The 17915-nt window shown below is 52.4% G+C and overlaps 7 protein-coding genes across 7 annotated transcripts; 3 read left to right on the top strand and 4 right to left on the bottom strand.

The window, feature by feature from the left end:
• Nucleotides 1–665: 665 nt before the first annotated feature.
• BO85DRAFT_461109 (uncharacterized protein) lies at nt 666–3355 on the top strand (the record flags this gene model as incomplete). The annotated part of the gene is made up of 4 exons (XM_025661765.1): nt 666–1015; nt 1068–1311; nt 1644–1898; nt 1952–3355. 4 exons carry the CDS (start codon nt 666–668, stop codon nt 3353–3355), a joined length of 2253 nt encoding a protein of 750 aa, XP_025513385.1.
• A 58-nt stretch (nt 3356–3413) lies between these two features.
• Nucleotides 3414–5009, bottom strand: BO85DRAFT_451249 (uncharacterized protein). The gene has a single exon (XM_025660548.1). The coding sequence runs from the start codon at nt 4857–4859 to the stop codon at nt 3603–3605; it is 1257 nt and encodes a 418-aa protein (XP_025513384.1). The 5' UTR covers nt 4860–5009; the 3' UTR covers nt 3414–3602.
• Nucleotides 5010–5489: 480 nt separating this feature from the next.
• Nucleotides 5490–6764, top strand: sod4 (mitochondrial 37S ribosomal protein mS42). The gene is made up of 4 exons (XM_025662954.1): nt 5490–5593; nt 5657–5837; nt 5910–6034; nt 6091–6764. The coding sequence occupies exons 1-4, from the start codon at nt 5534–5536 to the stop codon at nt 6613–6615; spliced, it is 891 nt and encodes a 296-aa protein (XP_025513383.1). The 5' UTR covers nt 5490–5533; the 3' UTR covers nt 6616–6764.
• Nucleotides 6714–7846, bottom strand: BO85DRAFT_71860 (ubiquinone-binding COQ10-like protein). The gene has a single exon (XM_025665613.1). It carries the CDS (start codon nt 7558–7560, stop codon nt 6811–6813), a length of 750 nt encoding a protein of 249 aa, XP_025513382.1. The 5' UTR covers nt 7561–7846; the 3' UTR covers nt 6714–6810.
• Nucleotides 7757–11876, bottom strand: BO85DRAFT_461105 (putative C6 transcription factor; the record flags this gene model as incomplete). The annotated part of the gene is made up of 8 exons (XM_025661764.1): nt 7757–7843; nt 7892–8025; nt 8071–9313; nt 9367–9398; nt 9450–9669; nt 9726–10146; nt 10735–11202; nt 11260–11876. The coding sequence occupies 8 exons, from the start codon at nt 11874–11876 to the stop codon at nt 7757–7759; spliced, it is 3222 nt and encodes a 1073-aa protein (XP_025513381.1).
• A 1014-nt stretch (nt 11877–12890) lies between these two features.
• BO85DRAFT_401386 (C2H2-type zinc finger protein) lies at nt 12891–13750 on the bottom strand (the record flags this gene model as incomplete). The annotated part of the gene is made up of 2 exons (XM_025657156.1): nt 12891–13207; nt 13272–13750. 2 exons carry the CDS (start codon nt 13748–13750, stop codon nt 12979–12981), a joined length of 708 nt encoding a protein of 235 aa, XP_025513380.1. The 3' UTR covers nt 12891–12978.
• Nucleotides 13751–14326: 576 nt separating this feature from the next.
• BO85DRAFT_451245 (ankyrin) lies at nt 14327–17823 on the top strand. Its single transcript, XM_025660547.1, has 4 exons — nt 14327–14450; nt 14509–14732; nt 14798–14926; nt 14985–17823. Exons 1-4 carry the CDS (start codon nt 14332–14334, stop codon nt 17729–17731), a joined length of 3219 nt encoding a protein of 1072 aa, XP_025513379.1. The 5' UTR covers nt 14327–14331; the 3' UTR covers nt 17732–17823.
• Nucleotides 17824–17915: the final 92 nt, after the last annotated feature.

The following is a 17915-nucleotide window of genomic DNA, read 5'->3' as shown; positions in this document are numbered from 1 at the left end:
GCGTAGAAGTCAATTCCACATATCCTGGAGAGGGTGCAAGAGTTAGTGGTGGTTGGGCAGACAGCGAAAGGATGTTGTTTGGGTGGGGAAGATCGGGAGAACCGGGCGGAGAAAACGAGTACCAAAATACGTACAAGAAGAGAAAACTAATAAATATGCAAGGAGAGGAGAGGATGGAGAAATTAAGGAGAGACGAAAGAGAGGAGAGGGCAATCCAACAGCAGCCAGTACAGTTAGAAAGGGCGAGGTTGAAAGGAGAAGTCAGAAAGAGGAGAAGGAGAAGAACTAAAGAAAGAGGAAGAGGAGAGAGAGAGAGAATCCGATGAAGTGGGGAGGATCCAAAAGATTAGTTCCGGCTGCTTCGTCTCCGAATCATCGACCACTCACTGAACTGGCGCTTGAAACGGCCTTTTTCATTTCCGCTTGGTCTTTCAACCTCATTGAGTCTACGCGCCATTCTTCTTCATCCCAACCTTTCAGTGGCTACTGTCATAAGCCCTACCTTATCGTTCAGCCCATCAGCGACCGCAGCTGCTCCACGTTGGCGTTGATTTCCTTGCCACCAGCCACCTCCGAACCAACAAACAGTCGACTCTTTTCCACTAAATTATCCTTCTATCGTCTCCGCCTTTCCGTCGGATTTATCCATCCTGTGACAACCCGCCATGGCCATCCGGGATATCGTCGCCAATCCCTCGCTGCTGCCCGTGCTCGGGCTCAGCGCCGAGACTCGCGATCAATGCATGAAACTGTTGGCCGTCCTCGACCCCACGGCTGATCTGTCCGATGACCCCCAAGAGCGTGCTCTGGCAGCCTCTCGCGAGCAGAAACAATTGTTTGCTCTTCTGGCTCGTCTGCGGGGGCAGAACCGGGATGCGATCGTGCGGGTGCGCGAGACCAAGCAGTCCACTGCAGAGGCCCGCCAGGAGATTGACCGTCTCCATCTTCAGCTTCAGAACCTGTATTATGAACAGCGACATTTGACAGGCGAGATTGCCGCCTGCGAGTCCTACGAGTAGGTGGTCTTCAATGACAATATATGGTGGGGGAGATGCTAACCAGGATAGTCACAAATATCGCTCCCTCCCCTTGATCCCTCTCGAAGAGTTTCTGGCTCTGCATCCCGAGCACCAGCAGTCTGATGAACACGAATTGATGATCGCTCGCATCAACCACGAACACGCAGAACGAGAGAAGCTGGAACAGGCACGACAGGAGCTGTTGAAGCGCAAGCAAGCATTGATTGCGGAGAACAACAAGCGCAAGGAGGACTTGGCCAGCTTGGATCAGGATCTGGAGCGGTTTATTGACGTAGGTTACACAGTGTTCCTGTCTGCTGGACTTTACTAACGAGCGTAGGCGGCCAAACCGATCCAGAAGTTATTCGAGAAGGAGTATTAGTGGGATTGTCTTGTTGTTTTGGGATGGCGCATTGGTTAGATACCCCAAGTGAATTTGCAGGATAGATAATATGGAATTATTGGTATGCTGTTAGACTGTTTCCTGTGTCTAGGTATAATCGTAGTGATGGTTAGCAGAATTAAGAGGATCGGCCAACTGGCGGGGCCACTCCGCCTTGGCTGCCGCATCTCAACTCCATCTCCAATCCATCTCCGACTCTCCATCCACCACTCCCTCTCAAGCATGTGGCCATGACGGCCAAGAATGATCCCCAGACGTCTCCCCAGACTGTCTCCGACCACACAATGACAACCACAATCCCCACGCCGCGTCTGCCGCCGCCCGAGAAGCCCGAGGCCATCCGCACCCGCTTCAAGGTCATTGCGGCCTTCTGGGCTGTGATCATCTTCCTGGGCTTTCCCATCTGGTGGAAGACCACCTCGATCTATCGCGCTTCTCTGCCGGTCCCGGACATGATTGATTGGGCTGATGGAAAGGTAATCTCACCTCTCTATTGCTCACAACCTCGCTAACCAAACACCAACTCCAGACCTGTCGTCCTGTCTTCCCCCTCGAGATCCGCGTCGAGACCCCCTCCCTGCCCGACGTCGACGCTCAGAATCTCCTCCGCTCTACGCAGCATACCCTCGACGACCTCAATGAGTTCTCCGCACACCACCTGCGACTGAAGCTCTCCAACGAGGACCCCGATCAGCCCCCCGCCGACGACGCCGCGGACACCGCATTGACCGTCCGTCTGCTGCCCCAGGACGACCTCGCCAGCCCTCGAGCAGCTCTCCACCATGATACCACTCAGCTCGACGTCTTCTATTCTCCCAGCCAGATCCCGCCCCCGTCGGCGTCCAACTCGCCCCTATCCACATTCATCGCAGACGAGCTCCAGCTCCTCTTCGCCGAGGAGAAGGCCATCATCGCCCAGGTACTCTCCGACAACAACATCCCCGGCGCACCCACTTCCCCGGACCTCGCAGAGAGCGTCACTCGCCGTCTCCGCCGCTCCATGAAATACGCCGACACCTACCACCTCGCATTCAGTCTCTTCACCCCCGGCGCATCCCCTTCCTCCTGGGACATCCAAGCTGCCGTGCACGACTACATCACTCCAGTCCTCGACGCCTTCTCCCCGATCAGCAACTTCACCGTCGACACCCAAGTCCAGCTCTACGCAACCTCCTCCCCAACCGCACCACCCCCCGAATACGACGAAACCCACTCCGCCTGGACCCTCAAGAAGGACGACCTCAGCGCCTTCATCAACGCCGCCGAATGGCCCCTCAGCCCCAGCATCGGCCCCGGCCCAACCATCAACTTCATCCTCTACATCCCCTCCCCCTCACAATCCCCCCTCGTCGTCAAGGACAGCCTCGCAACCAGCTGGATCATCCCCCAATGGGGCGGCGTCTTCCTCCTCAACCCCCCTAACCATCCAACTCACCTCACCAAAGAAACCCTCGGCCCAGCCTTCATGACCTTCTCCCACCAACTCCTCACCCTCCTCGGCGCCCCCTCCACCCCTCCGCCTCTTCCTCTCCGTCTTCAGACCCTCGCCCGCGTCCGCGCGGCCTCTCTCCTCCTCTCCGCTTCCTCAACCATGGGCTCCCTCGCCCGTCTCACCGAATCCCTCCCCCAGATCCCTATCCCCGCTACAGTGGCTACCTCCGTATCTACTACGCTCTCTCATCTTTCTTCCGCGTGCCACCATCTCCGCCACGGCCAGTTCCAGGCCGCCCTGGCAAGTGCCCGTGTCGCGGAGGCCGAGGCCGAGCGCAGCTTCTTCGAGAAGAGTATGGTTGGCCAGATGTATTTCCCCGATGAGCATAAGGTGGCGGTGTATTTGCCGCTGCTGGGGCCCGTGGGGGTACCACTTATTGTGGGTCTACTGAAGGAGGTGAAGAAGGTAGTGAGTGCTTGGAAGGAGAGGAGGAGGAGGTGAACGTGATTACCCTGGTTTAGTGGGTTTGTTTGCTTTCGTGTATGTATAGTATATTACATTTTTAGATTCATTGCATGATATTTATTGCAGAAGTTCAAATATAGGTAACTAACTAGCTATAAGGTATCTCAAAGACTTCTTAAGAACATACTGAATACAATGTACCACCTCATTACTTTATCAAACCACATAAATCACATAATCACGACGCATCTCGAATCATGTAAGAAAGAAACAAAGTATTATATCACTTCTCCATATCATCAAACGTCCCCTCCGTTCTTATATGCGTTGGATACGGTTCTGGTTTCAACACACCCGTTGTAGCAAACACCCCCGGCGGCGTATATACCCTAATGCTTTCCGTACGGGCCAGTGTCTTCTTCGATGGCGTCCGCCCAGGCTGCAACGGCGTCACGGAGATAGGTAACGGAGGAACAGGCACCGGTACACGAGCGTGCATCGCTCCACCGCCGTGCTCTGGGACGAGGGTCTTTGCGGGATTGGCCTTCGGTAGGGGAGGAGCATTGTTGGGGTTGAAGAGACTCCGGACTCGGGTCCCGGTGCGTTGGATGCGTGAGCGAGCGCCTTCGGAGTATCGCTTTGTGTTGCGGTTACGGCGGAGGAGGAAGTCTGTTCGGTAGGAGGTTTCGTCGGAGGGAATTGGGGAGGAGATGCCGATGAGTGTGCCTTTTGAGGAGCGGCGGGTAAATTGGGCTACTTTGGCTGAGGGGGGTTGGTGTTTCTGCTGGTGCTTGCGGTAGAGGAAGAGGGCTAGAAGGGCTAGGACGGCGCCGAAGATGGCCCCGGGGAAGAAGCCTGCTATGATGGCGTTGGTGGGGTAGGATGGGCAGGAGGTTTTGGAGGATAGTGCGGCTGCTGAGGAGGTGCCGTTGGTGCTGCTGCTGTTGTTGTCAGAGATGGCGGTCTTGGAGGAGCCAGTCGTGACGGGGACGATGGTGGGATTCGAGGCATCGGTTGTAGAGGCGGAGGTTGTGAAGGAAGTGATGGTTCCTGTGGAAGATGTGGTCCCTGTCGTGGATGTTGTGGATGACTGGCTGGCGCTGAGGGTGGATGCACTCGATGTGTTCATGGCACAGAGCGAGTCCCCTGTGCAGGTGTAGCCAAAGGGACAGCATTTGTCGCCACATTTGGGGAGGGAGTCGTCTAGCCGCGTTGTCTTAACAGAGTTCTTCGGATGTGCTGTTGCATTCTGGAGCTGCACATCGCAGGTTATTGTTTCGATGTAGTCACAGCTCTGTCCGCTGGGACAGCAGATAGCAGAGCTGGAGTCGTCCAGGCTGATGCATGTTGACGAGCTAGAGCAGCAGAAATCATCCGGCAACTTGCTGTCTGCACACTTGTTATAGTTGCTTGGACACGAGTCGGAGCTTCGTAGCAGTAAGCCAAAGGCCTGCGTTGGCGATACCGTCGAAGCAATGAGGGCGAAGAGCAGTATCATGGAGGGCCGTCTCATGAGGGAACAAAGCTGTGGCCTTGTCATTGCGATTTGACTCTAATCCAATACAATAGATAGATGAGATGAAGAAAATCAAATATAGGCTTGCGTAGACTTTGGCTAAGCAAGGAACGCTGTCTATGAAAGAAAGTATGAGACAAGAACTTTGCAACAGTGTCAGTGAGTGAAAGAAAGGATGAAAGAACAATGAGCGACTTACAGAGGCATTTGCCATCGACTCCCAACAAAGACCCAGGAAGCGCCCATCCTAATCACCCAGCGCTACCTGCTGCCCGACATTCTGCAGCATCATGATACAAACATCCACAGCTGCAGGCGCCGAGTCTCAGAATAGCACAGCGGATGGGGCGCATGGTTCGAGGGCTAATGAGGGTGGTTGAGATAGGCGCCGGGAGGAGCCACGGGAAGGAGACGATCAACGACAGGCCATGGTATTCGAACCCCGACCAGAGCTCCTGCAGAGCCCGGCGCGTAGAGCAGGTTGAGCGATGAAGAAGCCAGACGAAGAAGATCATGATGGCTGAAATGCTGCCGAAGTAAATCGCAGCATTTTGATTGGCCGAGCTGGCGCCCGCTTACCTAACCAGCGCTAGGCCCGAAAGAGGTGGGTTCTGAAGCCGAACGGGAAATTCTGCGGTGGTCCTGAAATCAACCGCTTGTTGCTCGTCATCTTGTCGCCTGTCCAATCCCCCATCATCATGTTGAACCGCCTCTTCCGGCCGCAGTCCGCGCTGCGTGCTGCCTCCGCCTTCTCCCAGGTGAGCTGACCCCATCCCAATGCCCGGGGTGGGCTCATAGCTAACCAACCTGACCTCCGCCAGAAGCCCGTCTCCGCGCTCCCACGCTTTCAGATCCGGAGCCTGCACCGCGTGCCCCAATTAACCAACGACCAGTACTTCAAGAACAATGGCATTCCGGAGCTGCTATCGCCCGAGGCGTTCGACTTCGCCTGGACGCAATACCAGGGTCTGCTCATTGACAAGCTGAACCTGATGACGCAGGGTTAGTTTCCTTGCAGTGCAGCTCAAACTCCGCTGGTATGAAACTGACACCATCTTCCTTCCACTGCAACAGACACCGTCGACGCCGACGCAAAGCCCGGAGAACTGCTGGTCAAGTACTCCCGCCGACCGGAGATGGCGTCCGTGTTCAACTATGCCTCGATGGCCCACAACAACCACTTCTTCTTCAACTGCCTGGTGAGTGTCCCAAGGTCGAGTTGTGTCCATCCCAGCTTCTAACACACCTGTGCCAGTCCCCCCAACAAACTCAGATCCCCGAAAAGTTCGCCAAAGACATCGTCGACACCTGCTCCTCGATCGAATCCCTGAAACTCGATTTCCTGGCCACCGCCAACGCCATGTTCGGCCCCGGTTTCGTCTGGCTGGCCAAGAACCTCGAGCGGGAGGGTCTGATGCACATCTTCTGCACGTATAACGCTGGCTCGCCCTACCCGGCGGCTCATGCGCGGAGGCAACCGGTCGATATGGCGACACACTCGCCGGACGCGCCGCTGGGCAACCAGTACGCTGGCGCGATGGGTGCGCACGCGGCTAACCAGAAGAACATGGCGCCGGGTGCTCTGGACGTCCAGCCTATTCTGTGTGTGAACACATGGGAGCATGTGTGGATGATGGACTACGGCATTGGTGGTAAGGCGGAGTACTTGGAGCGCTGGTGGGATCGGATTAACTGGGAGGTGGTGTTCGACAATTACAATGCGGTTGGGCCGGTTAAGGGCAATGCGGCTAATGCTGGACGGAACTTGAGCATGCTGTGATTTATTCTCTCTTCCGGTCATTTCTTTTTTGTTCATGTGATAAACTGTATTATACAATGTGTAGCTTCTATTTCATATTCTATGTATGCACTGATGTGTATCATATCCCTTCCCTTTCCCTCCACAACAATATTATAATACATCCTGTCCACCTCATGCATCAATAATAGATCCACAAAAGAATAGAAAGAAAGCTCAAGCTCTTCCCAACACATCATAAATCCTCTTCTCAAACGCCTCGACCATAACACCAGCCATCTGTCCCTCCACAGCGCCCATCATAGCAGCATGCAGCTGACTGCGGAACTCAAACCGAATATCCAGCTTCACCACCGTCCCCTTACCCTCACCCTGACTCTCCAACTCCCACCGTGTACTCAAGTACTCAAAGAGCCCCTCATCTTCACCTGGAAACCCTTGTCCGTCTTTCTTGCCCACGCCGTACTTGGCGCCGCTTTGCGCCTCCACGACCCAGTTCTCCGCGTCGCAGGTCACCTTGGAGGTAAAGGTCTCGCTGAGGGGCCCGTAGCCGACGGTGAGGAAGGCGCGGGTCGGGTAGTTGGTTGTTGGGTCACGGTGGGTGACGGTCGAGGCGGTTAGGAAGGGGAGGAAGGAGGAGTAGGATTCGACGGAGGAGATGATATCGAAGAGAGGCGCGGGAGCGTGTGGGAGCGTTCGGGTCGCGGTGAGGTGGCGGGTTTTGGAGGCGGAGTCGGAGTTGGGGAGAAAGGAGGAGAGGAAGGGGCGTTTTTGGATTGTTGGTTGAGAGAGTGAGGTGGTCGAAGAGATTGAGGTTCTTGATCTGGTGATTCGTAGGTTGTTGGTCTTATTTGTTGAGTGATGAGAGAGGTGGTTGGAGAAGGCTGATGTGGAGAGGGAGCGATGCGCTGCTCGTGGGAGGGAGACCCGGTTGTAGAGGCTGCGTGGTATCGGTGGTCGCATCATTGTGGATGTGTAGTGTGTAGTGCAACGTGGTGGTGGAATTTGAGTATATCAGTGGTTGGTCTGGGTAGAGGGTAGAATGGTGGTTCAACTTTGGGTGGACTTTTTGTCGGCTTCCGAGCGGATCTCCGCCCCCGAGCTTATCTCGGGTTCCTCCCGGTTGACACTTCCGCTGTGGTTTACTACGATCCTTCCCTTTCTATATGTTTACAGCTTCTGATATATTATCCCCCCATAACCCCGCATCCGTGTTGGCGGCACATTGCATCTGCTGATCCCAGAGATTCTACGCCTGTTAGCTAGTTTCAAATTTTAGTTGCAGCGGCTCACTTACCCAGTCGAGATTGGTTGGCGCATCGAGCATCTCTCCGATAACATCCAGTGACTGATACTCTGGGGTAATGCCCATTGGATCCACTCCAACTGAGTATGGCTGGCCATTCCAACTTCCGTATAGTGGTGGTTGTGCTGCACTCATTAGCAATGTATTTCGGATTATCCCGTGCCACTTACCGGAAGTCAGTTGTTGGCTTTCCTGTTGCTGGAAATTAATTCGCCGCAGCATGATTGTCAGTGCCACATATGCTTTCTGTGCATCTGCCGATCGTCTACGCTGCTGCTCAAATATTCGATGTGACGTTTTAATGGTCGCTAGCAGTTCCTCCCGGCTCCGGATGACTGCCGCTACGTCCTCGTCCGTGCTTCCCCTCGGTGTGCCGGTAGGGTTCTGCGACAGATCCAGACAGATGATCATCGCGGCAAGCAAATAGTCTGCGGTCTGAAGTGAGTTCGGGAATTGTCGGTCGCGGTAAAGAAGTCCACCCGGCTGAGTCTCGTGGTAGATATCCGCCTGGTGACGGAGGATCTCCTTGGAAGCACTCATGCAAACCTGACGCGAGTAGGCATAGCGGGGATTGGTATGCACCTCGCCCAGGTAGCGCCGGTGCAGCACACAGCGAGCCTTCTGGTACAAAAGTTCCAATGTGTATCGTCTCAGGATCAGGTATGATGAATCCACGAAGCACTGGTCAAGTGGGCGTATCTTGAATGCAGTGGGCACAAGGTCCCGAGCTTCCTCCAGCTGCCAGTCCAGGGCCAGTATGTCATCGTATGTCATAGGATCGCGCGAGTACGCTAAATCAGAGATCTTCCCAAATACGGCCATAAGTCGTGACTTTCCGCGGATATATGCAGTTGTACTGAGTTCAGTCTCAGGTCGAGATGGCGGCAGTTCGACGGTAGACTCCTCGAACTCCTCATCAGAGATGTTACGCGGTAGCTCCACGTCCTGCTGCCAGTCCTGTATACCCCGCGGGACCCCAACCTGGAACGAGATCAAAACATCCAGTTGACGCATGATAGCCCAGACCCGCCGCCTCATCTCGCCTTCGTATGGTGAGATATTCGGAAAGTGTTGCGGATCCCGGTGGTACCCTGAACGCATAGCAAGTCGAATTGCCATGTTCAGCAGAAAAGATACTCCGACTTGGGCATCCTCGCTGCGGAAGAATTCGCACATTGTGTAGAAAAACAGGGCCTCCACTTTGAAACGCCCCGGAACGGTGTAGTTCGACTGAACTAGACACTGCGCGGTCAATTGCCTGAGACGCTGAACGGCTTCATCTGCTTCCCCGAATTCTGCCGGTAGCGGCTCTCCGGTGCGCATATACACGGACATTGTTATTGTGAGAACTGCGTACAGCAGTGCCAGCCAAGAGATAGAAGCTTCCTTTGGTCTTTGCCAGAATTGGTTATACTGCGCGCGTCAGCAGCATCCTTTGTATCTCCCACTCGATTGAACTAGCATACCTGTTTCTGGAAAGTAGGAAAGTGCACCATCACTAATCCCATCAGCATCACCTATCAAGGATCGATACAACAGCGACACCTACCTGTGGTCGGCTCATTAAGGCCGACAAACATAGCCACGACGCGATCCACGACCGGCCGAGCCGGCAACCCGTCCAACAGCTCGTCCATGGTCATTTCCTGGTGCAGCCCAAGTAATAGCGTTGGCGCACTCGACGGCCTTACCATCTCCTCGTCTTCCCCTTCCTCATCAGACAACCCCAACTCCTCATTCTCCCTTAGATACTCCTTGACTCCACTAATCTGCACGACATCAGCCTCACCCAACTCACTCCACATATCAGAAAGGACGGCCTTACTTCCTCGAGAATCGCACTCCAATGCGCCCCATCAATATACCTCATGCCCGTCTCCCTAACCACCAACCTCCCGGGATCAGGAGGCGGAGTATCCGAATCTCCGTCCTGTGCTTGCTGTACCTCCCCAAATGCCAATGACGGTTGCACCGACGATGCCGGCGTAATCTGACCACCATTATTAATCACCTGTTGGTGTTCACCCACACTATTCGACCTCTCCTGCTGCTGCTGTTGTTGTTGCTGCTGCGTAAACGACAGAATCAGATTCTCCAGGTGCTGCAACCGATCCTGTACTTGCGTCGGGCTGGTCCGTCCATTACTCGAGGTCTTGCCGCGCGGGCCGCGCCCGATGAAGGTGCAAGTGCCGGCTTCGTTGCGCTTCAGGCAGTTTGTGCAGGGGTGCGTGCGGCAGCACTTTAACCTATTGCATGAATTATGATTATTGGTATGCGTTCTTTTATAGAGTAATAGGTGTTGATGGTTGGAGGTAGAGGGAGGAATGTGGGATTGGAGGGGTTGCCGCTTGCTTACTTGCGGGCTCGGCAGGCTGTGCATGAGAGTTGCACGCGGGTGCGTTTCTTTTCCATAACCGTTTGATTCCTGTATATGTCGATGAATAGTGGAGTATATAGTGGGGCTACTATGTACCAAGTATAAGGGGGGATGTGTGGAGCGTGGGGTAGTTGTGGTAAATAGATAGTGAATGTGAAGTTGAGTTCGAGTGTAATTGAAGTGGAATGGAGGCTGCCGCGATGGCGATAAGGATGGGGGTGGAGTGGTTATCTCCGGAGCTAAGACCGAACCCTACTTTGGGGTGGAGTGGAGCAGACAAGTTGTGAAGTCAAGTTTCGGTACTTGTTTAGAAGAGTAGTACGTACAGTATATATTCTAGGGTCCGTCATTTGTATCCTCGTGTAACATCATCTGCACATAGCTATAGTAATCACAGTATACCCCTCGCAGCAGCGAAACAGATCAAATATCTACACAACCACTCTACTATATCTACTGAATCTCCGCCTTCATTGCAACCACCTCCCCCGGCGCAACAATCTGCACCCTCCCAACTCCATCCCCTCCATCCTCCAACACAATCCGATACTCATCCTCCGCATACAGTGGGCTCGTGGCCCTGTACGAGATCTTCTCCGGAAGAACCAACTCCCCACCTTCATTCTTCCTCGTATCGCGCCACAGATCCAGAATCGAAATGAGATTCAACGGCCCATGCACAACAATATCCTTATGTCCCTCGACATCTCTCGCCCACGGCGTCGAATAATGGATCTTGTGCGGGTTGAACGTCAACGCCGAGAACCGGAACAATGTCACTGCCGTTTGGCGCAGCGTGCGCGTGTGCACATTGTCACTCGTCTGGGTAGACGAACTAGCCGGGCCGTTGAATGCCTTCGTCGCTGGAGGGGTAGATGAAGCCGTAGGCGACGGCGAGGTTAGAGCTTTGCGGAAGACCCAGTTCCTGTATACATCCTTATCAGCACCATCCCCAACCTCACTAGAGACCATTCCCACTCACCTCCTATCCAAAACCGCCACCCCATCCTCATTCCGAAACTCCTTCTCAACCCCCACAACAATCATCTCCTCCCCTGTCTTCCTCACAACCTTCGGCTCCGCACTCAGCACCCTCGTCGTCTCCTGCACCTCCTGCCCCACTCTCAGATAATTCGGCTTCCCATCTTTCCCCCGCGGCCAATGTACCTCCCCGCCGGCCCACATGCGGCGCGTGAACGGCGACGCAGGGTTATACGAGGTGTCGGTGCCGTCCGCGCCGAGCTCATTTTCCAGGAATGCGGGGGTGAAGTACACGAGGTGGTAGCCGGCGGGTAAGGGCGTGCCGGTGGGCAGGGAGGTCGGGGTGTTGGATAAGGATGGGGAGTTGGGGAAGAGGGAGGGTCGGTTGAGTGTTAGGGAGAGGAGCTGGAGTTGGTTTGCGTCGAGGGTTTGGGAGCGGGTTTGTGGGCCGAGGGATTGGAAGCGCGTGAGGAAGGATGTTGCGATGGTGGATGCGGATGCGGAGGTGTTGGTGCGGAGGGCTGGGCGGTTGGAGAATGCGCGGGTGAGTTGCGGAGGGAGGGATTGCGGGCGGAGGAGGGAACGTGTGGAATGGCGGGCTATTGAAGGGAGGGACATCGTGATATGAGTTTTATTGTAATTGCGGAAGGTATGATGATTTGGTTTGATTGATGGTGGTGGAAGTGAGAGGGGAGCTTAACAGGGCGCTGTCTCGGAAGTGCTGGGGTTTTGTACCTCGGGTTACTGGGGTGGTTTCCGAGACCGAGATCGAGAGGCTATGTTCCGAGTAGCCTTTATGGTTCCGCCATTTAGCCGCCGCATTCTCTCGGTCTGCGAGAGATGATGCCGAACTCTGTTATGAAGATTTATGGTGCGGTATTACTGGCTTCAGCAGATCTCAAAAATACTTAAAGTGCTATTCGGTAGTTTATGAATAGAATAGAAATCATGTTAGGAAAGAGTTCTGCTACACCAGGTCATGCATGGGACACATTTTCTCAGAAGTCCCACTCGACAAAGTATTGAAAGAAAATATAGGCCAGTGATGCTTGAAAGATATATATATCGGGATCCGAAGATAGTAAGCAGTAGTTATTTTCCCCGATGGCGACAACAGTTAGAAAGAGGGAATCAATGACCCACGGTAGTAGTCATTTGAAAATCCACAAATATATGAACGTAATGTCTATGCCGCTTATATTCATGTATTGGTTGCGTAGGGATAATTAGATTTTCCGTAAAATTTACTACCCAAACCACTTGATAGGTGTCCAACGCGGCTGTCCGATAATTCTTGCCAAGAGGAGACTGCCAATACGATTGCCTAGTGTCACGCTGAATGCTCGCCGAACGGGTATGTTGACATGGGTACCCCACTTTTTGTTTCTTCGACTTTCCCCATAATAGTTGGTACAAAATAGTGTAAACCGATGACCTGTGAATTCTTTCAATACCGTTTATCAAAATTGCGACGATGATACAAAATCGATTTCTTTTTACTATATCGTTCTCTTCGAAATGGATATATATCTAGAAGGAAAACATCAAATGAGAAAGCAGCTGATAAGGCCCCGAACAGACATATCTAAATAGTACGAAGTGACTATATTTGAAGAAAAAAAAAAAAAAAAGAAGAAGAAGAAGAAGAAGCAATAAGAAGAGAAAGATTACAGGAAATACCGAAATACCAACATGAAACACGAATAATAAACAGAGAGTCTCAGACCAAGCAACGATGACGGCGCCTCTGGTGGTCTCGGAGGTGATCCTTCCTACCAAAAGATTGGCCACAAACTAAACAGGAATACGCATCTGGGGAGATATGGATTGATTTAAGATGGCGGACAAGGTCCCCTTCAGTGCTGAACCGTGTAGAGCTGGAACAGCCTCGCCATTTGCACTCAAAGATTGGTGGGCTATGAGCATTAGATGGGGCACGAGGGATTCTACTGCATAGATATTGTACCGTTAAATATGCCATGTTGATAGTAGTAGATGAAGCGGGCCGCATACCTTCCCGGAGCTGGGTGTGGCCGGTGGTTCATGGCGCTATTGGGGGCAACCCAGGTTGGGTTCGTGGCTGCATTGGTATCCGTCCAGTCTCCTGGTAGTCGCAGGGGCTGACCACCAGTAATACGAGTGGAACCATACAACAAATCAAGTGACTCGGCAGGGATCTCATCATAGGCAAAAGGCGCTTGAGCAGTCTGCGCCACACCGCCTTGTGGTGGAATGTTTCTGTCACTTGAAAGACCACCCGTCGGATTGACTGTCCAAACTGGAGGTTCAATACTACGGGGCGGACCAGCAATCGAGGCAAAGGCCCCATAGGAGTGATTTGCAAAGATGGAGGAGTCGGGCTGGGACACTGGAGCGGCTGATGACTGGGGAAAGAGGAATTGACCGATGGGGAGGCGATCTAGATGAGTACCAGCAGCAGTACTAGTAGTATCCTCTTGGGGCCCTGGGAATGAACTGGTCGGCCACTCCATGATGAACTCGGATGGGCAATGGTAATGGTGAAAGAGATGATTCAGGTTTCAATGAGTGCTTTGGTGTTTGGATTTGGCCAGAGGTCATTAGAGAAGGTGCCCTTTTATATGCTAGAAAGGGGCCTTCGTGCTGTGTGTTTCTGTATAGATGGGCTTAGGCTGGCACTTGTTGATGCATTCGATCATCCGGGATCTTAGTGACGGCACACGGTTTATCATCCCAAGATTTTGGACGAGACCAATCCCAGAGGGCAATAATCAGGCAAGACGCTAAACATGGCTGCGCTCCACCAGCGTCGATTTTTTATTCGTGCAGCCCCCTGGCAGGGCTAAAGAAGGTGCATCGAGATTTTGGAAACCGCCAATAGATGGAAGGAAACTGGCAGGGTATGTACCATCCCGCCCACGCCTTGATTCGTCAGGCTTACTGCTCTAGTGGTTCTAAGTGTACTTGGTCCCTATTTGGTGGACTAGGCTGATGTGCACCTCGCCATTCACTCCCCTATAAGTACCAGGCTGACTCCCACCGGAAAGAACGCTTTTCCTTCTACCTCTCAGGCACAAGTCCACAACATACAAACATGGCTGACGCCATCTGGGAGTCCTACCGGCCCGAGCTGGAGCGTCTCTATATCCATGAAGGCCAGAAATCAAGCGAAGTCAGGGAGTATATGCGAACTAAGTACGGGTTCGATGAAAGGTCAGTACAATCTTACCCTACTGCACCTACAGATACAGAGAATCCCATATCAAAATAGAAAGTCACAGTACGAAAAATACTTCAAGCGATGGAACCTGCGAAAAAATCATTCTCTGACCTCAGCGGAGGGCAAGTTCATCGGGCGCCGAATCGACAAGAGAAAGAGGGAACACCAGAAAGAGAGCGAAGTGTATGTCGACGGGGTTCAATATCCCCCCAGCAAGCTGAAAAAGTCTCGATACAATACAACCTTTGTTTCGACGGTGGATAACCTTCCAAATGGTCTGTTCAGCGTGTTCCCATATCATCCTGCTCACACGAATCCCAGGCAGCTAATAGAGTCTTAGCTCCTTCTCCCAGAACTCCAGAAGGAATTGTTGTCTGCACTCCTGCAACGCCGGGTATGCGGCTCATTTGGAAACACTCCCTTCCATGGTTGCAATTTTCCAAGCTGCTCGAGCCTCGACGAGACGATAGTATGTTCCTGGGGCTATTCCCCCCTCTTCTGCAAAACTGACCTGAACGGTTGTATAGATCCGTCGTCGCTACCGTCCGTCCTCTCTGTGACATCGCCACAATCCCCTGGTGCTTTGACAAACAACATCAACCGAGTCTTGATGCAAAGACTAGGTTCGATAATCCCTTGGAAGACGCTGTCTCATCCACCAAATATCAATAGCCTTTCCCGTATAGTGACGGGACTTAGTATTCTAATGCCGGAAGAGTTCGATGGCCAGCATCGTACCCTCGCCACAAGGTTGTGCAACACTCCACGAACGACAACTGAGAGTCTTAACTTGGAACTATTCTTGTTGTCTAATAATTTCGTCTCCCACTGTCCAACTGGCAAATACAAAAGCACTATGGCTGCTCATGACCGGAATGTGATGGAATTATTCCATGCATCTGGCTGGAAGAATATGAAGCACATTGAGATCTTGTTATCAACTCGAGAGCCCACCGCAGAGGCCATAGCAGAGAAATTGTTTGCCAGTGCGCTGCGACTCTTAGATCTGGACACTGTGAAAATGATGTTGGAAGCTGGAATGGACCCGGATAGTCGGGTCGACACATCTCACGATGGGCCTCTTACATGCTTACAATTTGCTGCTCAGATGGCGAGCCTTGGAATTGAGATAGTCGAACTTCTTCTGTCTCACGGGGCCGATATCAACTTATCGTACAACGACTGTCTCCCGCTTGAGTATGCACTCCGATGCAAGAATTCTGAGACAGTCAGGCTATTCCTGTCTCATAATGCAATTATCACGCCATCTTGTCTCGCAACTGCCGCAGAGATCAGCGATATGAATCTTTTCATTGAAATACTAGATCGAGTCACCGACGTGAATGTACCATACGATGGGGATGGTCTTAATCCTTTGGTGTGGGCAGTGGCGTGTGGCAATCTTTCGACGGTCAACCTCCTTCTCTCAAGAGGGGCAGATATAAATGCACTCTGTTATATTAAGTTTGACAAAGGCTTAAAAAAGACTACAGTCTTGGGCTTTGCAGTCCGAAGAAAGAATTTGGCGGTTATTCAGGCAATGCTCCAGTCCGGTGTCAACGTTGATCCCAGACTAGTTGGGTTTCCTTATGTTTCACCTCTTACCCTCGCCGTTGAGGCTAAAGATACAGAAATAGCCCAACTATTACTTAACGCGGGTTTTGGCATTCAATCTGCATCTGAGGGTTGGGGACTATCACTCCTTGAACGTGCTCTCAAGCAGAAAGACATGAAGATGAGCAGATTTCTGATAGAGTGTGGCGCTCAGACACACATGCTCTATTCGAATAAACAGCAGAACTCTTCAGCTCTCTTCCTTGCCATCCAGAACGGTTATAACGACATTGTTGATATGCTAGTCCAAGCAGGTGCACCATTGAATGAAGTCTACGGTGATGCGCCTGGAACAGTGCTTGCAGCAGCTATTGAAAAGGGAGATTTAATGCTCATTCACATGCTGGAGTCCGCCGGTGCTACACTAATTGGGCCAAAGCTCCGAGGAATCGGAAACCTGGAACTCGCAATGTATCTACAAGAAAGGGGTGTACTCGAAGACATCCTCGAAGTATGTGGAGGGAGAGTTCTGACCCGTGCAATCTCTACTGGAAAGCCTGGATTGGCGCACTGGCTACTTGCTTATCGTCTTAATGTCGACGGACATCCCACTATGCTTGATATGTCTGAGCATTCAGAAACTCCGTTGCAAGCCGCAATTAAAGCAGGATCCCTTTCCTTCGTGGAGATCATCATGGCACGTGGCGCCAGAGTGACCGACTGTGACCTTGCTGCAGCGGTGCATGTTGGTGACATTGATCTGCTGAGCCACCTTTTGGCCGGTTTCGTTGGAAGAGCACCCACCGCGATCGGATATGCGATTGTAACGGGTGAAAAAGAAGCTATAAAACTCATACTCGATGCAGGTATCGAACCAACGGGGACACCGCAAGAATTTCGCCAGGGATGGTACAACGAAGAGGATGCCGACTTCGCACTCGAGGACCCGCAATCAGTCCTTGAATTAGCGGCACAACAGGATGACAGGTCAACTCTTCAGATTCTTCTCCAATATAGGGTCTGGGACAGTCAGATTATCGGCCGTGCATTGACAGTGGCAGTTGTCTGTCAACACACTGGGCTAATAGATGATATTCTGGAGCAGGTGGTGGACATGAATCAAGAGATCAAGATTTACTACTACGACTGGGTGAACGAGAATGGTGAGGAAATACCAGAATGGTGTGAGATTCTCACTCCTCTACAGGCTGCAGTTAAGAACCAGCTGGTGTCCATAGCTCAACGGTTAGTTAAAAACCCGCAAACCAATATTGACTACTTAGGGAAGGGCGCGGGTGGACGCACGGCGCTACAACATGCGGTGAACAACGGAAACATGGACCTGATCAACCTCCTTCTTGACCACGGAGCCAATGTCAACAGTGCACCATCAGAGGATGGCGGAGCCACCGCTTTACAGATTGCCGCCATTCAAGGCTACCTAGGAATTGCTCGCAAGCTCATCGACCTAGACGCAGACGTTAATGCTGCTCCTGCAGAAAATTATGGCAGAACAGCCTTGGAGGGAGCGGCAGAGCACGGTCGAATTGACATGCTTCGGCTACTTCTTGACGAAGGAGCATCGCTGGTAGGCAATTATGGTGAACGGCAATATCGGCGTGCTGTGGAATTGGCTGAGAAGAATGGGCAAATGGCGGCCGCGAAGCTTTTGAAATCGTTCAAGGATAAGGTGGAAGAAAGTGTATTTGAATTATGTTGACTAACTATCTACGAAGGACTTTCCGGTATTATATGTGATTGATGTATTGTTTTGATGACTTAGAATGATCGAATTTGTCTGTTTTCATTTCATTTCCTCGTCCTCGGGATCGAGACACACTGTAAGGGTTATCTATCATATAGCGCCAATGGGATCATCTCAGCGATTGATTGACTAATGGCCC

The sequence above is a fragment of the Aspergillus piperis genome, assembly GCF_003184755.1.
Source record: "Aspergillus piperis CBS 112811 unplaced genomic scaffold BO85scaffold_15, whole genome shotgun sequence".
NCBI lineage: Eukaryota > Fungi > Ascomycota > Eurotiomycetes > Eurotiales > Aspergillaceae > Aspergillus > Aspergillus piperis.
The sequence above is the reverse complement of the archived record's forward strand: the minus strand, read 5'-3'. Positions and strand labels throughout refer to the sequence as shown.